The 21201-nt window shown below is 34.0% G+C and overlaps 1 protein-coding gene across 1 annotated transcript in view; it reads left to right on the forward strand.

The window, feature by feature from the left end:
- Window positions 1–21201, forward strand: part of ADGRB3 (adhesion G protein-coupled receptor B3) — a 902542-nt gene that overhangs the window by 374415 nt on the left and 506926 nt on the right. The window contains exons 5-8 of the mRNA XM_027852945.1: window positions 4695–4859; window positions 5913–6077; window positions 16083–16184; window positions 16596–16702. Coding sequence (XP_027708746.1) covers window positions 4695–4859; window positions 5913–6077; window positions 16083–16184; window positions 16596–16702 — 539 coding nt within the window. The remainder of the gene's footprint in view (window positions 1–4694; window positions 4860–5912; window positions 6078–16082; window positions 16185–16595; window positions 16703–21201) is intronic.

The raw sequence follows: 21201 nt of genomic DNA on the forward strand, positions 1-21201 counted from the left end.
TGTGACCAGGGCCTTCCTTCCCGTGGCTGCTCCTCTTCACTCTCCAACTCCAATCCAGAACTGAGTCTGAGCAACATAACAGGTTCCTGAACTCAGTGCCAGCAAAGGGTCCCTTGTAATCTCTGACCAGTTGTCTTACCTCTTTACAATCTATGGACTGAGAGCTCCTAAAACTGCTGCTGTTGCTGCTGCAGCCACTTCCAAGACCTGCTGCTGGTGCAACAGTATGGCCTGTGCTGCCCTCCACCCTGGTGTTGCAGACCTCTCCTCTTGACCTCCCAAGTTATCTTCAGCTAGACAATTATTTCACCCTGACCTCTTATTGGTTCTACCATTCCAGAATTCAGTTTAAGGCATTATTTTAAAGTTGCAATAATCAAATAATTCTCTTAATTCCTCCTTCATAAGCCATCCCATCTCTACTTCTTTCCATTCCCACTGCCTCCACATTAATTCAGCTTATTATAACTTCATTCTTTTGAGTTTTGTAATATGCTGCTTACTGATGTTGTCTCTAGTATTTCTTTTCCAAGATCTTAATCTTCCTAAAATACTGCTTAATTGTTTATTTCCATGCTCTAAAGCTTTAAGTAGTTCCTCTCAATCTTCAAGATAAATCCTCAGCTCCTGAACCTGGCCTCCAAAGCCTGAGATAAACAGGTCTTGAACTATTTTTCTAAACTTATGACCAACTGCTCCTCCAAATAAGCCAGCACACAATATTCAGATATTCCTTACAAATTCCTGGCTCTTTGCTTCTTCCCTAGATCTTCTTTTCCTCTCTAACAATATCAGCTATCTCCTCTCCCTTTCCAAATCCTATCTCTTCTTCACAGTTCAGCTCAAATCCCACTCTCTTCCAAGAAAATATCCCTGGTTATGCTAGCAAATATTGATTTGTCCCTCATCTGAACTTCTGTCGCCTGTACTGTCTGTAAGAACAAGATATATTTATTACATGCTTACTATGTGTAGAATATTTGGTTCTGGGACTGGGGAAAGATATGAAGTATCAGTCATTCGGTACTTATGAGAGAATTGTCTAGACTTTTTTGTTGTTTAATAATTTTTCAGTCATATCTGACTCTTCATGACCTCTTTTTGGGATTTTCTTGGCAAAGATACTGGAGTGGTTTGCCATTTCCTTCTCCAGCTCATTTTACCAATAAGAAAATTGAGGCAAACAGGGGTAAGTGACTTACTCAGGGTCACACAGCTCTTTGACATCTTGAACTGGATAGCTTGTAGTCATCTCAAACTCAACATGTCCAAAAAAGAACTTATTCTCTTTCCCTCAAAACATTTCTCATTTTCCAACTTCCCATTTTACTGTAAGAGGAGACCACCATCCTCCCAGTCACCCAGACTTGTGAACTCTGTCATCCCTCACTCCTCACTCTCAGTCCACATTTCCAATCCATTCCTGAATCTTGTCTTTTCAACCTTTTCTGTATCTCTCATAAATGTCCATTCTTTCCACTCACATAGCCCCAATAGTATCCCAAGCATGGATCATCTCTTTCCTGAATTATTGCAACAGTTTTCTAGCTGGATTCACTGTCTCAACTTCCTCTCCATTGTAATTTATCTTCCATTAAGCTGCCAAGGTGATTTTTCAAAAGTGTATGTCTGGTTTTACATATATAGATATAGATATATTTGCATCTAATTGTAGCCATCTCTAAAGCAGGGGGTGGAGGGAGGGAAAAACTAAAAAGAAAGTTACATGATAACCTTAATATATCTTTAAAAAGAAAAGCAAGTTGTATATGAAGATTTCCAGTTTAATGTATAATCTTTTTCTTCCATTCCACTTTGTTATAGAAATGCTTATTTTCTTTCTTAAGTTCAGAATAAATAAATTAGGCCTAAAGAATATATGTCTAATAATATCATCCTATACCTATGGTCACTGAATTCCAGTGGCTCCCTATTACTGCCAAAAGCAAAAATGCACTTCTTTTTCAGATATTTAAAGCTCCTTGTAAACTGAACCTTCTTATGTTTCCTGTCTTCTTACACTTTACCACTGTCTTCCACTCCACATACTCTGTGATCCTGCTACACTGACATATTTCCTGTTAATCACACATGATTCTCCATATCCTGTCTCTGTGCTTTTTCCTGGAATGTACTGTTTCCCTAACTCCACTTATTGATTTTCCATCTTCCTTCAAGACCTAGCTTAAGTCCAACTTTTTTTTACATCAGGCTTTTCTGTCTCTACTTTTCAGATGTTAGTACCTTCCCCTTCTCTGGTTGCTTTCTACCTATTCTGTATGTAGCTTGTGTATTTCTAGTTATTCATATGTTGTCCCCACACCCCCTATGTAAAATGTGTGTTCCCTAGAGGCAGTTTTTGCCTTTATTTGTAATCCCAGTGCATAGAACAGTATCTGGCACTTAGTAATTGTTTAATAAATTCTTATTAACTGATTTATTGACTGATTTCTTTGCCTTGAGTCATCTCTCCCCAGTAGGATTCTAAGTAGTTTAAGAGTAGCAACTGATTGTGCCTATAACTTCTTTGTTCTCTACAGTTCCTGGCATGGTGCCTTACATTCAACTGACATTCAACAAATATTTATAGATTAATTGCATTCCCATTGAGAAGGATAATTACTTGAAAGACTTTGTGCCTTCTTGAGTTTTGGCATTCCATGAAAGTATTGACCAATAATTCTTTCCCCACAGCACTGGAGAAATAGAGGTCTATGACAAATTGGCAAAATTTGAGCATGACCAACTACATTGACAGGGAATAATTCCTTTCATTAATAAAAACGCCTCAAACTAATTAATATTTTAGTTGGTAACAGAAAAAATATTAAAGCATTTGTTTAGGAACATTAGCTTAAATTTGGTGTTCAGGCAATACACATCCACACAACTGTATATTTATACATTTCTCTAAACCAAGATATATGTAACAGAAGTTTTCTGACTTGAGGTATGATGGTTTCATACTTTTCCCCCACAAAATTAACTTTTCAATTAATCATTTTACAATTCAAGCCCCTGTTTTCTGATGTTCAGATTTATGTGAGCATTACCATTGGTTAATGTTAACTGTTACTCAATTCATGAGTTTTACCTTCAAGTCACGTGTGTGTATGCACATATACATATTGATAGAAAGTACTGAATAAAAAATTTAATGAATGTAAAACTTTGGACCTTTTCAAATACTACCAGTGGTATTTTATAATAGTGTAATGTATCTTTTGTCTTTCCAAGATAAATCATTCTAAAATCTAAACATTTCAACAAATAGCTGCACTTCCTTCTACTCACTCATATCTTGCTAAGATCAATTTTCATTTTTCATCAACACATATAACATAAACCCTCTGATATAGAGTGCTTTGATGACTTTTGCTTTCTTATAGTGTCTCCATGTCACTCTGATGACTGCAATTCTTCCTTAACACTTTGTGAAATTCCCCTTCATCATCTTATAATTCACCTCAACCTGGGAAGGCCTCCTAATAAGTCCTTGAGATGCTGCTCATTCCATTTCTATTTTTTTATTTCTCTGTTAACACTACATAAATTGTATAACTGTGTATATATATATATGTGTGTGTGTGTGTACATATATGCATATATTCTAGCAACCTTTATATTTCTGTTTCATTGATTAATAATTAATTAATATCTGCTAGTAGGCCAGAGTTCACATAGAAAAAAACTTATTAATAATATGCTTAGTACATAGTACAGTACCAATAGTATGTAATAGATAAATGTTGACTTAGTAAAACAAAACTTTTTTTAAAGTTCATTTTTGATTAAACCTATTGTAATAAAGAAACACTAACTCTATGTTGTTTCTTTCCAAATGGTAACCTAAAAGAAGCTATGTGTTCTGCCAAATAGACTGCACAGCTAAAAATTGTGTCAGGCATTTTTGATAAAATTATTTGTGTAAATCTCATTAATATGATATTATTAAATTGTCATTTCATGATGTCTTTTATTTCATAAAGTATTTTTAAAGTGCAGGTAGATCTATATTAGGCAAATTTGTTTTTGATATGCAGGCCCTTTTATTCAAGTCCTGAAAGAAATCATGTAAATTCATCTCCTTTCAAATTTTATTGTTTTTGCTAGGTTTCATAGTACTTTTTTATAGATAACTCTGAATTATAAGTGAATCTTGTTTGCTCATTGATAAGACAGTAAACATGGAATGAATATGCTAGGGAAAGGATAGAAGTACCCTAGAAATTATAGTCATGATCATGTTATTTGTGATTCTTTTTTAATCCATAGACTTAAAAAAACCCTTCCTATGTATATCTGTGATATACATAGTGGATAGTACCTAAGTACCACTGATTCATAGAGGATAGTACCTAAGGATCAGAAAACCTAGGTTCAAATTCCAGGTCTACCACTTTCTGGTGTTGTGATGTTGGACAAGTCATTTAGTCTCTCTTAGAATCAGTTTCCTTATCTATAAAATGAGAATACTAATACATTCCAACCTCACAAATTTGTTATGAGGCTTAAATGAAATTAAATATGTAGAAAAAAAAACTTTGAATAACTTTAAATTTCTTTAAAAGTAAAACATTACTAATGTGAAGTGTTTTTGTTTAGTTCTGTCTTCAAAGGGACTACTTGCATCATGTACTTTGCATCAAAGTTTTCCTTCTTTCTCCATGTATCTCTCTTTCTGCTTTTGATAGTTGATGGACAATGGCAGGAGTGGAGTTCCTGGAGTCAGTGTTCGGTGACATGCTCCAATGGCACACAGCAAAGAAGCCGACAGTGTACTGCAGCTGCCCATGGTGGCTCTGAATGCAGAGGTCCCTGGGCAGAGAGCAGAGAATGTTATAACCCAGACTGTACAGGTAAGACAAGATCACCAGACACAGATCCTGCTACCACATACAGGTGGCCTCAACTCCTCCCTATACCACAGTCCTAGCATCTATATCATGAGATTATGAATTTTGTGAGAATATGTTACAAAAATCTCCTTGTAACTTAATCAATCAATAAGTATTTCTTAAGTACTATATGTCAGTCACTGTGATTGAAAGAAAGCAAAAAACACACCTCATCCCTAAAAGAGTTTAAATTCTAATGTGAGAAACAATATGTAGACAAACATGTACATACAAATTGTATACAGTGTAAATCGGTGGTAATCCCAAAGAAAAGGCACTAGTAATGGTTGGGACTAAACTCCCTCATGTTTTGTTATAACAAAGTTTGGGCTCTTATAAGTCATGTTATAGGAAGACTGAGTATCAAGTAATTAAAGAATGACAGAAATGATTAGTGTTCTACTTTTCAGTATTTCTTTTGACTCATTTCCTATTATGAATAACATCAGATGTACCTTTAGCCATTCTGAGAAAGGTGGCTAAGCATAAATCAATATAAATGTTACAGGTATGATCCAAAGGGGCCTTTTCTTTTAAAGTCTATTGACATGAATACATATTTCAATTGTTAAATGATTCATGATTTAATCAATGTAAGCATTCCCTTAACTTACACAAACTACAGACCATGTGTACTTCAAGTGGACAAACTTCATGAGTTGCTATGGAGGAAAAAAATATCTACTGCCTGTTTAGCAAGTCTGGTAATACTTCTTTCCAAACTTACCTAGGCTGATTGTTTCCTGAGAGCCTTATAGCCTGTCAGTGTACCTGGACTTCCAACTCTTTCAGCTTCCTAAAAACTATTAGAGATTGTGTTTATCTTGACACTGCCTTCAAGAACCCAACCAACATTATGTCCTCACCATGAGGAGGCCTCAGAGGAAGACTTTCATGGAAGAGTAGAACTATTTATATTGCTTAAAACAACATGAAAGTATTCCATTCTATTATTGAACTTTCTTATATAGTATCCAATGGATTTGCCACTGTTTCTTCTGTTATCTGCTCCAGCAAATGGCCAGTGGAATCAATGGGGTCACTGGAGTGGATGCTCCAAGTCATGTGATGGTGGATGGGAAAGGAGAATAAGGATCTGCCAAGGTGCAGCAGTAACAGGACAACAATGTGAAGGAACAGGTGAAGAGGTCAGAAGATGCAGTGAGCAAAGATGCCCTGGTGAGAATTTTCTATGGTTACTATGTTCACATAGAAATTGGAGGGGTAAGGGTACAGAATGGAATGGACTGGAAGAGGTAGAAATCAGAGTAATAAAATCATAAAAGCAAATCAATCTTTTTAATCTATCTTTATAAATTTCTTTGATATACATTTATTTGTATTAACAATAGAAAGTGATACTTAAATTGAATAGACTACTCACTTTTTAAAATTATTACGAGGTTTTCATTTACTTATTTTTGTAACATATGTACTATTCCTTATTTGTTGGTATGTCATAAGATATCTCTATACTTTGTTTAGCCTTGTCCAATTTGATGAAATGTGGTATAGGGAATAGTGCTCTGGGTGCACTATTCATAAACCCAGCCTGAGATACTTAATAGCTATGTAATCTTGGGCAAGGCACTTGACATTGGTCAGACTCAGTTTCCTCATTTGTAAAATGGGGATAATAATAGCACCTACCTCACAATGTTGCTGTGAAGATAACTAATATTTACAAAGTGCTTTTCAAACCTTAAAGTGCTTAATAAATGCTAGGTATTATTACTTGAAATTATTTATATCAGTAAAATGAAGTTATTTTAATCTATTTTATGAATTTTTTTTTACTAAAGTCCAAACAAATTTCAGCTTTACACAGTGAAATTTAAGAGTCAAAGAGATAATGAAATACACTTCTTTCTGAAAGAACGGTAGGATACTTTTATAGGGCAGAATATATATATATATACATATATATACATATATATATATACATCATTAATTATAGTATTTGTATCAGATGTTTTTGCTTAATTGTTTTTCAAAAGGTAATTTAGTCTCAACTGGTTAAATGAGTATGATAAAAAGCAAAAGTCATGAATTAATAGAGGACTATACTTTTCATCAGAATATCTAGCTTCAAATCCCAATTGAAATAGTTATTATTATCTGTGCGATGGCCAAGTCATATAATACATAACTTCTTTGAGCCTCAGTTTGCTCATTTGTACATTAGAGATAAAACTTAAACTTTTTAACTCCCAATGTAAGACCAAATGAGAAAATATAGAAAGGGAAGGAAGGAAACAAGTATTTATTAACTGCCTACTATGTTTTAGGCACTATGCTAAGTATTTTACAAATATCTCATTTTATCCTCATGCCAATCCTAGGAGACAGGTGGTATTATTCACATTGTACAGTTGAGGAAACTAAAGAATACAGAGGTTAAATGACTGACTTGCCTGTGGTCATATAGCTCAAAAGTGTCTGAGACCAAATCTGGATTCAGGTCATTTGAAGCCAGACCTAGCTCTCTATCCACTGTGCCACCTAACTGCTTTATAAACTATAAAGTACTATATAAATGGTAGCTATTATAAATGGTAGAAGAGAGCACTGTGTAGTATAAAATATTCTGTATTTGGCATCCCCAAGAGTTGAATTTGAATCCCACTTACAAATCCTGTAATGTCATGACCATGAGAGAATCACTTCATAGCTATGAATTTGTTTCTTTGTACATTTCAGCCTCAACTGACTCATTTTAAATATAAAGACAAGAATAATGTACACAAGGTTGTTGTCAGGATCAAATGAGAGAATTTGAGAAGGACCCAAAAGACCTGGGAAGAATGTCATCATTATAATATTTTAAATTTGTCTTAACAATCATAAGAAGTACTTAATTCAACTATAAGTTAAGAATAGAATAGAGAATCACAAAGTCCTACCCAGATTTTCATTCTAGAGAAGAAGCTGAAGATTCTTTAGGGAAGAGACCATTTCTTACCACTAATGAAATTCCTTTAATTGTCCATGAAAGGATTAGTGATAGAGTGGGAACACATCTATATAAGTGAGTAGAAGAAAGAAATAAGCAAGTAGGCTAAGAAGTACATAATTTAGTGCTTTGATATAGTTATAGCAGCCAAAACTTCTGTGATCATTTTGAAGTTTCTGATGTGAAATAGGTTTCTGAGTGCGATCAAATGGAAAAAAGCACTCAGACTTAAGAGAGCTGGTTTCTGGTCTACACCCTGCCACTAACCTGCTATCTCTGGTGAATAATTTCAGCTTGCCACATGGGCCTCACTACTTATCTCTATAAAATTCAAGGGTTGGACAAGATGCTGTCTTTAAGATTGCTTTCAGCTCTCATATTCTGCCTTATAATTCTGAGGACACTGACCTCTGGTTATAAGCCAATGTGAATACACACACTAATTTTAGAAACCTCCAGGTCTAAAATTATATGAGTTGGTATTAATCCTGTGTGATGTATGAAAAGTTTGAGACTTAGCTTCTTAGTAATTAATCATCTTATTAATTATGTGAGAGAGCACTTAATTAAAGGATGATCATTTGGCTCTCTCCTAAACCAAAGATCCCTCATGGAATCCACTCAGTACTTATATGCCCTTGGAAGAATGGGTGTTCCTGAGGTTGCAAATAAATTCGGATTGGTTAACAAGTAATTAGAGAATGAATATTATAATGAGAAGTGAGTTTATTCTAATGAGGGTCTGGGGGATGTGACTCTAATCTCTCAGTCTTGGTCAAAGAATCTTATCTAGACACATACCACCCATCTTGGGTCATATAGACAAAAGGAGAATTCACTTCTACCCAGACCTGTCTGACTAAAACACAATGGGTCAGAATCCACCAATTCACCTAAACCAGAATTTCTTTACCTTTTGATCAGATCTAAGTTTTCCTGTTTTCACCCAAGATTTCATTTCATTATCAGACCTGCACTTCAAAAGTTGTCTGAATAACCTATAGGAATTTTCTGAATGGGGAAATCAAAAAGGGGAATATCCTCAGTCCTAATTCAATAATTGGTTATTAATGTGAGGGAAATAAAAATTTCTCTCACTTGATTACTTTCATTCTCAAAGAACCTCACATTCTACTAGAGACTCTAATAGAACTCACATGAAGGAGCCAGTACTTAATATTTCTCTACTTTCGTAGGTTTTCTAAAGTATATCAACCTCCTTCCATATAGGGAGTATTTTGAACGGGGTTAAAGATGAATTGTTAGCTCCTTGGGGGCTAAAGGTGTTTGATTTTTGTGTTTGTATCCCCAGCGCTTAGCATAATGACTGGCACATAATTGGACTGTATAACTGACTGGTTTAAAAAGTCAAAAATGTTTCTTGTGAGGGTATTAGGAAAAAAAAGTGTTTATTCAAAATAGGAACAAATTCCTAGGAAGAACTGAAATTAACATATCTTTTCCTAGGCAATACCAAATCTTAGTTACGAAAAATACCGTTCTTGCAATGTTTTGTTGAGGACACGTGCATAGAAAAACAACACAGAATGTTACCTTGTTCCCTTTCTGAATGAAAAAAGCACATTTAGATGTTTATTTTGTCTCATAAGAATTTTCATTAGAACTATAGATATGATTAAATGTGAATCTTTTGATAATTGAAGCTATCTGAGCCAATCCCTCAATATTCAGAGGTTTCTTTAGATTATCTTTTGAAACTACATTCATAGCCACAGCAGTAAAATGGTGCTGCTGAAAACAGATTTTAAAAGATTGCCACCTGCTGTTAGTAAAATTTTTTACAAATTTATTTACAGGGAAAATGTTCTCAAGGCATCATTGCTCACTAGATTTGTTTAAAAGCTTACATCATTTAAGGCAAATAGTACCAATAAGATGCCTTGAGAAATACAATTTACAATACTATTCATTTATTTCTTTGAGGTGCTAACCTTGGCATTTTCTTTTTTCTGATTTCTAAATCAAGTTATAGAAAAACAACCACAAATCGCTTTCAAGCATGCAAATAACTTGCTTTCACAATTAACCTGAATTATATATTTCTATAAGTAATATGTAACAGGGATCCAGTTCCCATGAATCTGGAAGTATGTATGCCCTGGGCAATTTCTTTTGAAAGTATCCCAAATGTGCTCATTTCTATAGACAGGAATCAGAGACAAGGATCAAAAGAAAGATGTGATAGTTCATACCAAATGTGCATCTGAGGAACAAAAGAGGTATTGATGCCAAATTAAGGACAATTTTCCTGTTTTAGTTCCTTGTTTGTGTGGCAATGGAATTGGAGTAGAAAGCATGGGATATCGAGGTAGAATGCATATCCTGTTCTTAATTTTCAGTGATAATGGCTATAAAGTTTCTTTTTAACACTACAGACTTTGCAAAGAACAAATTATTTCCAAGACTTGCTTGATTTGCAAACTTGAATAGAATGGTTGCCCATTTACCTTTACATGGTTGATAACATTTTTTTTTGTAGTGCTGAGTGTATGGTTTCAAAAGATAACATTTTATTCCAAAATTAGATTCAAAGGATGTAAATGGAGAAAAATTACAAAGCTCCACAAAGGCATTTTCTGTTTTTATAAACCACTAACAAAATTTCAATATTTTTAAAGGAACATATTTTACTTGTTTTATTTTTAGTACTATCTTATGTTCCTTAGTAATTTTTCCCTATTAAAAACTACTCCAAATTTCATTATTGTATTTGTATTTATGCCTTACTAGTTTTGGATACAAAACAAATCCATCAAGTGTACTAAGAAGTGTTCCATTTTTAATAATAAAGAAACATAATATACACATAGCTTTGACTTGATAATCAATCAAACTGATTATAAAGCATCTTTTTTTTTCTATTCCTCCCATGCACATTTGCCACAAACTGCTACATTCTGCTTTTTGATCCTCAACTCTCATTCCTGTTTATAGAAATTAGCACATTTAGGATACATTCAAAAGAAATTATCCAGGGCATAAATACTTCCAGATTTGTGGGAATTATATCTCTTGTTATATATTATTTACAGAAATATATAATTCAGTTTAATTGTGAAAACGTTATTTACATGCCTGAAAGTGATTTGTGGTTGTTTTTCCATAACTTGATTTGGAAATTGGAGGAAAAAAGTCATGGTTAGCACCTCAAAGAAACAAATGAATGGTGTGATGATTGCATTTTTTAATGGCATATTGCAAAAGGTCTAATATAACCTCTGTTCTTGACTCTTTTCTCATCTCTTTCCTTTCTACCTTGGCGATCTCAGCATGGTGTAAGAAAGAAGGTTGGATTTGGAAGTAGAACAATTCCTGGTTCAAATCCCAACTGTCACTTGCCTCTGTGACCTTAAGCAAATGTTTTTTTTTTTTTTTTTTTTTGAGGCAATCAGAGTTAAGGGCCCAAGGGTCACACAGCTAGTAAGTGTCTGAGGCTGCATTTGAACTCACATCTTCCTGACTCCAGGGTTGGTGCTCTATCTGCTGTGCCACTTAGCTGTCCCCCCATCTTTCAAACTCCCTTTAAGTTTCTCAACTCTAAAATGAGGAAGTAGACTGGGTAACCTGTAAGTTCCCTTCTATCTCTAGATTTATGGTCCTATAATGGGCTAAATTATTATCTTTATATGTGATGTCTATATGTGTGTGCATATACCAGTATGTATTAAGCTCCTACTATGTGTTCAGACTCTGTTCTAGGCCCTGAAAATACAGGATCTTGTAAGTTCCACATCTCTTTCTTCCAAATATTTTGACAAGCAACACCCCGTGCCTGAAATACATGTCCTACTCTTGACCTCTGCTTCTTAGTCTTCTTTTCTTCTTTCAAGATTCAGATCATGTGTGAATGCCTCTGAGAGGTCTTCCTTGTCCATCCTTCCCAATCTTAAATGCTTTCGCTCTCTTCAAATTATCTTATATGCACATCTATGTACATGTTGCATTCCCCAATGCACATTTTCTGTAGTCTTTAACTGTGAACATTTTGTCTTTATATGTTCAGAGTCTAGTATAGTGCTTGCACATAGTGAGCACTTAATGTCTCTTTTTTTAAATTTTTTTTTTACTTAATGTATCTTGAAGTGAAATGAATAAATGTAAAATACTTAAGATGATACAATAAACAAAGGAGTTAATAGGAAAGAAATTTCTGCCTCACCTCCCAGCCCTACTTCACTGTTGAGAGTTCTAGGAAGTTTTTTTGTCTTTTTTTGCTAGGCAATGGGGTTAAGTGACTTGCCCAGGGTCACACAGCTAGTAAGTGTCAAATGTCTGAGGCTGGATTTGAACTCAGGTCCTCTTGACTCCAGGGCCAGTGCTCTATCCACTGTGTCACCTAGCTGCCCTGGTTCTAGAAATTTTTAACAAAAAGTTTGGAAAGTCTTATTTTTTTTATTTCTACTTGCTTTTTTTTCAAATTTCTGCAGTTGGTTCAGTGAATTATATGTCTGATTCTCAATGAGTGTGCGAATAGGTGTTCTTAATTTTTTAATAGAAATATAAACTCTGAGGTACAGGGTAGTGCATTATTTTATATGGGGGAGAGAGAGAGAGAGAGAGATATTATAAACCCCTTGGAGACAGCATAGTGCCTTATTTATTTATGTGTCTACCCCTGGGCTTGGAGTCAGGAAGACTCATCTTCCTAAGTTCAAATCTAGACTCAGATACTTACTATATGAACCTAGGCAAATCATTTCACTCTGTTTGCCTCAGTTTCCTCATCTGTAAAGCAACCTGGAGAAGGAAATGGCAAACCACTAAGTATCTTTGATGAGAAAGCCCCAAATAGGGTTAAGAACAGTTAGACACCACTGAAAAACAACCATGGTCTCACAAAGAGTACTTGGAGTTGGTAACCCAGGCATCTTCTAACACCAGTTCCCATTATCTTTTTATTGCACCTTATTGCTCTGGCCTTTCTTCAAAAGAATTCTGACCATTCATGTGTGAAAATAGTGAAGTCAGTTATAAACACAGACACAGGTAAAGAATTCAATGATAAGAGCAATTAGTAGGCAGATATAGTATTGATGAAATTCATTTTATATTGTCCACAAGTTTTTGTCATGTCACCTCACATACACACTGAAAAGTGGAATAATAAATCATAACTCCAGGATACCCCACGAGAGAGACCATCTGTTGGATTAATAAATATCTGATTCAATGTCCATTTCTTAATAAGAAAAAAACAATTAGACATTCCTGTCTACTCTTCTTAATTAAATCAACCAAATTTTATGGTCATCAGTGAGGAAGAATCACAGACAGTTCATCAGGCATCAGTCTGGGTGCCCATATTTGCTGACTTTTGCTCATTGTTTATATCTGTTGCCATGGGGATAATTATTAATGTGAATTGTTCTTTCAGACTGCTCAAGTGCTGAAATTCACTTTGAGAGAACTCTCAAAGCTTCAGCCCCCTGGCCCTTACTTTTAAGCCAACATTGAAGGGCAGCTTGTTAGATACAGGCTAATGTTATCCTACCACATGTAATTTGACGTTATTGGATGCCATAATCCTTGGACTAAAATCGCAACACAGGACAGTCATCTTTTCTCTATTGCTTAATCTTTGTTATTTTTCTATCTTGGATAACTTATTATATTAACAACAGATCATTAAAAATGACATTAGTCTAGGCTATCATTTAAAAATTATAGTTGTTTTTGAGTATTTGACATTGTCATGTGCAATAGAGATTAGAATTATTTTCATGGGGCCTGCAGGGCAGAAAGTTAAAAATAAAAAGATAAAAGATAAAAAGGGGTAAATTTAATTTAGAGGTTAAAAAAAAACATAAAACTTCCTAAGAATTAGAACTACATAAAAATGGAGTAGGCTGCTTTCAGAGGTTGTGGTTTACCCTTTACTGAATATCTATAAGCAAAGTTTTAATTTTCATTTGTCAGATACATTGTTTAGATTTTTGTTGAAGGCAACGTGGTCCAATGGTAAGAGTCCCGTATTTAGAATCAATAGAACTAAGCTCAATTTCTGACTCAGCTATTTAGTGCCTTTGTTTCCTCAGCTAGTAACTTAACCCTCTTCAACATCCATTTCCTCGTTTGGAAAATGAAGGGGTTGAAATAGATGATTTCTGGTATACCTTCTAGGTCTAAGTCTATGATTCTATGACTAGTTGGCCTCTTAGGTCCATTCTGTTTCTGAGATTTTTTTTTGATTCTGTGAGATGCAGATATTGGTAATCAGAGGCTCATTGAACACAATGTTTATATCTGATAGGAAATGTTATATAATCTTAACCTACACATTGGAGATTTAATTTGTAGTAGAATATCACAGAGTATTTTAAGGGTGTATTTTGCTGTTTTTTTAATCGATAGAATCTTGCATTTTCTTCACTTTTCTGTTCCTTACAGGACTGAGAAGATGTGGTCTATTGCTTAATATACTTTCTCATCTTTTCATCAAGGATATCCTGTCCTTTATATATAATAATAGCTAAAATTCATGTTAACACCTACTATATACCCAGGAGTGGGGCCACATATGGCCCTCTAGGTCCTCAAGTGTGGCCCTTTGACTGAATCCAAACTTCACAGAACAAATTCCCTTAATAAAAGTATTTGTTCTGTAAAACTTGGACTCAGTCAAAAGCTACACCCAAGGATCTAGAAGGCCACATGTGGACTCAAAGCTAGAGGTTCCCCAACCCTATATCAAGTGCTAAGCACTTCATAAATGTCATCTCTTTTCATTTGCTCAAAAATGCTGTGAGGAAGGTAATATTATCTCAATTCTATAGATGAAGAAACTGAGGCAAACAGAGGTTATGTGACATGTCCAGAGCCTCACAGCTAGTAATTGTCTGAGGCTGGATTTGAACTTAGGTCTTCCTGACTCTAGAACCAGTGCCAGCTGCTTTTGCCTAGAACATTTTTATAAAGATTTTATAGAAATGAGAAAGTAAGCACATGTGCTGGTAATTACTGCAGAGCTACATCTAGAAAATGGAGAGTTAACTCCACATCTGCTTTCATTGATAGTAAGAATATCAAAACTGATATGTTTCAATTCTTCCAATAACATATGAACTCATTCACTCTGTTAAGTATTTTGCAAAATCCAAAGTGTTATGTAAGCATTAGATATTATTCTTCAATTGAGTATCTCTTTGAGTGACTGAAACATGGCTGGACTCCTTTTTCCAAACTATATCCAAGACACCAGCCATCCCAATTGTAGAAGCAGAAGGCTTATCCAAGTACAAATGATAGCTATCTCATCTCTCTCTTTCTCTTTCTCTCTCAAAAATATTTTAGCATTCATTTTTAAAAATTTTCAAGTGCAAATTCTCTTCCTCCCTCAAGCCCTTATGCTAACCATTGAGAAAGGAAGCAATATTATACCCTTTGTGCATGTAAAATCAAAATTATTTTTGCTATTCTGTGCTTGTTTCAATTAACATTTATTCCAAGGTTTTATGGTCTCCAAATGTTAATTGAGTTACAATCTAACAATTTCAGAAAGTAAAAAATTTAAATACATATCATATCAAAAGATGTCATAGAAGGTCTCCATGGATGAAATTATTTCTCTCATAGTTTTTTTTTAATTTTTGGCTCACCATTAACAAAATTAACAATATGAAACTGTTACTGTAGGAATGTGAAATAACTTTGCCTCAAATTCATTAATAATGATAGATCAAATAATCCTATACATTATAAAACAGAATACCATATTTTACATAATAAAATATCACATCTTTCTAATTAATTTAAACAAAACAAGAATATAAAATGCACTGTGTTTCTCAAGGACTTTTTATGGTTGCTATTTCTGTACATGATCTAAAAATGGTTATCAATTAATCAGGAGTCCTTACATTAAGTAATCCATCAAAACCTTAAAAACATTGTAATCATTTCTGTTTGGTTATGTGCCTACAAGTCCATTTTTCACAGCCAGAGAAAAATCATTTATATCTAAAGTAGTAAAATGTTCATTCGTGGCTGCAAAGACATTGACGTGTATCGGCAATATGTTATGAAATGAAATCCAGGCAGCAGAATTATTTTTAAACAAAGATATCTCTCAAAAATGGTAGAATTAAGAAAAAAGAAAGAGTATGAATGATTTCTACAGTCACAGAAGTTGTATATAAGGATTAATTATTGTCACTTAAGAAAAGAAAAAGTATTTTGTCTCAGTATTTAGCTTCCTCTGTTTTAAATCACAGCACCTTATGAAATATGCCCAGAGGATAATCTAATGTCGATGGTGTGGAAAAGGACTCCAGCAGGAGAAATGGCATTCAACCGATGTCCTCTGAATGCCACAGGTACAGTAGGAAAAAAAAATCACTTCAAATCACCATCAATGATAAGAATAAGAAAACTCTTCTTCCTGTTTATAACATCCTCCTTTCTTTTGCCTTTCTTCCTTACCTGGGAATATGATTGTCTAATAGCTAACCAGAAATAGCAAATAGCATACTTAATGGGCTTCATGAATTGATTTATTTTAAACTAAAACCTATGAGCTAATTACATGACCCAGAAAATTTTGCTAAAACCATTAGGATGCTTTCAATGTAAGGAGTGTGCATTAGGGAAAAGCAAAATAGTTATGTAAGTTGATACGTAAGATTTTAAAAAGAAAAAAAAACTACCTCTTGCCTGCATTGCATTTATTTTGATTCTTTCCAGCATCTCTGTTATAAAGATTTTTCTCTGTTCTTTGTGACTTGCAGGCACCACTAGCAGACGCTGCTCTCTCAGTCTTCATGGAGTGGCCTTCTGGGAACAGCCAAGCTTTGCAAGATGCATATCAAATGAATACAGACACTTGCAGCATTCAGTAGGTGCAAAGCCAGCTTTAGTACTTGCTCTGTTTATTCTTCGCTAATGATCTGTGTGTGAGAATTTAACCTTCTGCAGTGGAATCAAATCAGAAAAATGCCTCTGATGAAAAATGCCTTTGAGAAAAAAAATACTATGACACAATATTTGGGTTTGTTTTTTTTTTAAATCCATGCTAAATCTCTTTGTTCCTAGGGTTTTTGTTGTTTATTCTGCTATTTAAATGAAAGAATTTCCCATCTAACATAATGAAAAGGATTTTTTAAAATTCAGTTCAACTTCAAAGAAGAGAAAAATCACATATTTTGGCTGATAAAATATTTTTTTCAGTAGAAAATGAGACGCTGTTGCTTCCAGCCACTCTGGGCAATTTCATGATACTTTAAATTCTTTAATCGTTCACTAGCACGGAAATGATGATAGAGGTGCATCTTTCAGATATCAAATTTCTCATTGCAGTTTAAGACTAAGACATGTGCAAATGACTAACCTGCAGTGTTACTGCACCAGATTACTAAGAAAATTAATTACTCATGAAAGATTACATAGGCCAAATGTTCCAAAGATAGCCTCTCTTTTCCCACACACCATTGAATTATTCATAGAGTGTGATGCATGAATATTTTGAGGACAATTAAATTATGCTTGACATTTTATGAGCAGAAGTCAGCATCCTTACCTGGGATGGCTGTATATCAGTATGAGCTTCCTTCTCCTGAGCATTGTGGGAAGAAAGGCAGAATTAGAAAGTGGCCCAACCTTGATTTTGAACATTGACAACAAGGCATTTTAGTTAAAATTGTTTAAGGTTGATTATACTTCGTTTGTATTTTTTTTTACTTTCTTGCTGTCATATGCATGTACATGTAAAACATGACTAAAGACCAAATCTTGACTAATGTGCGTTTATACTTTCATTCTGAAAGCTAGTTATTTAAGTAAAGACTCATTACTTGGTTAGAGTTGAGTGAGAGAAATGTAGGTTGAACTTGGCTTTATAGAATGAAATTCAGCATTCAGTAAAATTTAAAGAGTTCCATTTGTCAATTGCAATTAACATATGAGGAGACAGCTTTCAGAATTAAACTATAAGGTGGATGATTTATTAATTTGCTAGTGTCTTTCATGATGGAAATCTTCAAATAACTCATCTACTTCCATTACTTTAATTATGACCTCTCTAGAAATAATTCTCCAATCTTTTTCTCCACACTTTTACTTCTCACTGAAGTTCTATCCTTATGTTTTCAATTTTTGGCTCAATATCTCCACCTAGGAGCTAATAGCTGAAATTCAATAAATTCAAAACTGAATTTCTCATCTTGATCCCCAGTCCTTCTTCCTCTAATTTCTCTATAGTGAAACCCAGACCAATAACCTTAGTGCAGTATTTGATTCTCCCTTTTCCCTTATCCTCATATTCAATCATCTCTCAAGTCTCCTCAATACTTGCTCTACAAAATCCATTCAATAACTTCTACTCCTGCTGACACTACCCAAATTTATGTCTTTGTTGCTTCTCTTCTAAATCATTAAAATAGGATGTTGTCAAGGTGATTACTATCCAGAGGTCTGTCAATTCAGAGACTCAAAGGCCCAATATCCAGGCCATTCAAAAAGACTGTTTGTGCCATATTTTTACCTTCTAATATGTATGTAAATGACATTTTTGTTTTGTTTCCTTCTGTTTATCTAGAGTATCTCAGTAGTTCCCTCACTGGTCTTCCTCAGTCTATCCCTCATCTATCCAAAGCATATTTCACCCCATTGCCCAAGTAATCATCACAATATAAAACTGTGGTGATATTCCTGCTTGAAAACCTTCAGTGGACCTCCATTAGTTATGGAACAAAATTTAAATTGCTTATTCTAGTATTCAAGAAGAGCAAAAAGACCTATTACAGTCAACGGAAAGAAGGGAGGGAGATGAGCATTGTTTGAACCTTACTCTCATCAGATTCGGTTCAAAGAGGGAATAACATAATGAGTTAGGTATAGAAATATAACTTACCCTACGGGAAGTAGGAGGGGAAAGGGGAAAGAAAAGGTAGAGGTGAGTAGAAGGGAGGGAAGAAGTAGAAAGGGTAAAGGGAAAGAAAAGGGAGGGAATGAATAGAAGGGAGGACTGACTGAGGGAGGTGATAGTCAAATGCAAAATTCTTGAAAGAGAAAAAGGAAAGAAAAAAGCATAAAGAGGGTGGGGGAATAGGATGGAAAGAAAGACACAGATAGTAATCATAACTGTGAATATGAATGGGATGAAATCTCCCATAAAACACAAGCAGATAGCAGAGTGGATTAAGAACCATAATCCTACAATATGTTATTTATAAGAAACACATTAGAAGCAGAGAAATACACACAGAGTAAAGGTAAAAGACTGGAGCAGATTATATTATGCCTCAGCTGAAGTAAAAAAAAAAAAAGCAGGGATAGCAATCCTGATCTCAGACAAAGCAAAAGCAAAACTTAACCCCAATTGCCTAAAAAAAAAAAAAAAGATAGACTAAAAATTAATTGGAAACTAAATAATCTAATTCTAAAGAATGAGTTAGTCAAATGACAAATCATAGAAACAATCAATAACTTCATCCAAGAAGATGACAATAATAAGTCAACACATCAAAACCTATCAGACGTAGGGCTTAGGGGAAGTTTTATATCTCTAAATGCTTACATGAATGAAATAGAGAAAGAAGAGATCAATGAATTAGGCATGCAACTAAAAAGAAGTTATAAAAAGAACAAATTAAAAAATTCCTAATTAAATACTAAATTAGAAATTCTGAAAATCAAAGGAGAGATTAATAAAATTGAAATTAAGAAAAATATTGAAATAATAAGTAAAACTGTTTTGTGAAAAAAAACAATAAAATAGATAAAACTTTGGTTAATTTGATTTAAAAAAAAGAAAGAAGAAAACCAAATTATCACCATCAAAAATGAAAAGGGTAAATTCACCACCAATGAAGAGTAAATCAAAACAATAATTACGAGTAATTTTACCTAACCATATGCCAATAAATTTAACAGTCTTGGTGAAATGGATGAATATTTACAAAAATATAAATTGAATAGATTAACAAAAGAGGAAATAAAATACTTAAACTCATTTCAGAAAAAAGAATTGAACAAGCCATCAATGAACTCCCCAAGAAAAAAAAAATTGTCAGGGCCAGATGGATTTATAGGTGAATTCTATTAAACATTTAAAGAACAACTAATTCCAATACTATATAAACTATTTGGAAAAATAGATGAAGAAGTTCTACAAAATTCTTTTTATGATACAAATATGCTGCTGATACCTAAACTGGGAAGAGCCAAAACAGAGAAAGGAAAATTATAGAGCAATTCCCCTGATGAATATAGATGCAAAAATTTTAAATAAAATATTAGCAAAGAGATTAGAGCAACTTATCTTAAGGATGATACACTGTGACCAGGTAGGATTTATACCAGGAATGCAGGGCTGGTTCAATATTAGGAAAATTCTCAGCATAATTGATAATATCAACAACCAAACTAACAGAAACCATATGATTATCTCAATACACGCAGAAAAAGCATTTGACAAAATACAGCACCCATTCCTATTAAAAACACTAGAGAGCATAGGAATAAATGGACTCTTCCTTAAAATGATGGGTAGAATCCATCAAAAACCATCAGCAAGGATTATATGCAATAGGGATAAACTAGAAGCATTTCCAATAAGATCAAGGGTGAAACAAGGATGTCCATTATCACCACTGTTATTCAATATTGTACTAAAAATGTTAGCTGTAGCAATTAGAGAAGACAAAGAAATTGAATGAATTAGAATAGGTAAGGATGAAATAAAGCTATCACTCTTTGCAGATGATATGATGGTATACTTAGAGAATCCTAGAGAATCAAGTAAAACATTACTTGAAATATTAAACAAATTTAGCAAAGTTGCAGGGCATAATATAAACCCACGCAAATCATCAGCATTTCTACATATTACTAACAAAGCAAGAGATAGAAAGAGAAATTCCTTTTAAAGTTACTGTAGACATTATAAAATATTTGGAAGGCTACCTGCCAAAACAAACTCAGGAACTATATGAACATAATTACAAAACACTTTTGATCTAAATTATTTGAAAAATATCAGTTGTTCATGGGTAGGCCAAGCTAATATAATAAAAATGACTATTCTACCTAAATTAATTTCCTTGTTCAGTGCCATACCAATCAAACTACCAGAAATATTTTATAGAGCTAGACAAAACAATAACAAAATTCATCTGGAAGAACTAAAGATCCAGAATATCAAGGGAACTAATGAAAAGAAAATCAAGGGAAGGTGGTCTAGCTGTACCAAATCTTAAATTGTATTTATAAAGCAGCAATCATCAAAACTAGTTGGTACTGGCTAAGAAATACAGTGGTGGATCAGTGGAATAGGTTAGGTACACAAGACACAACAATCAGTGTACCGGTCTACTATTTGATAAATCCAAAGACTCT

Source organism: Vombatus ursinus, unplaced genomic scaffold (assembly GCF_900497805.2).
Source record: "Vombatus ursinus unplaced genomic scaffold, bare-nosed wombat genome assembly UNPS02009835.1, whole genome shotgun sequence".
Lineage (NCBI taxonomy): Eukaryota > Metazoa > Chordata > Mammalia > Diprotodontia > Vombatidae > Vombatus > Vombatus ursinus.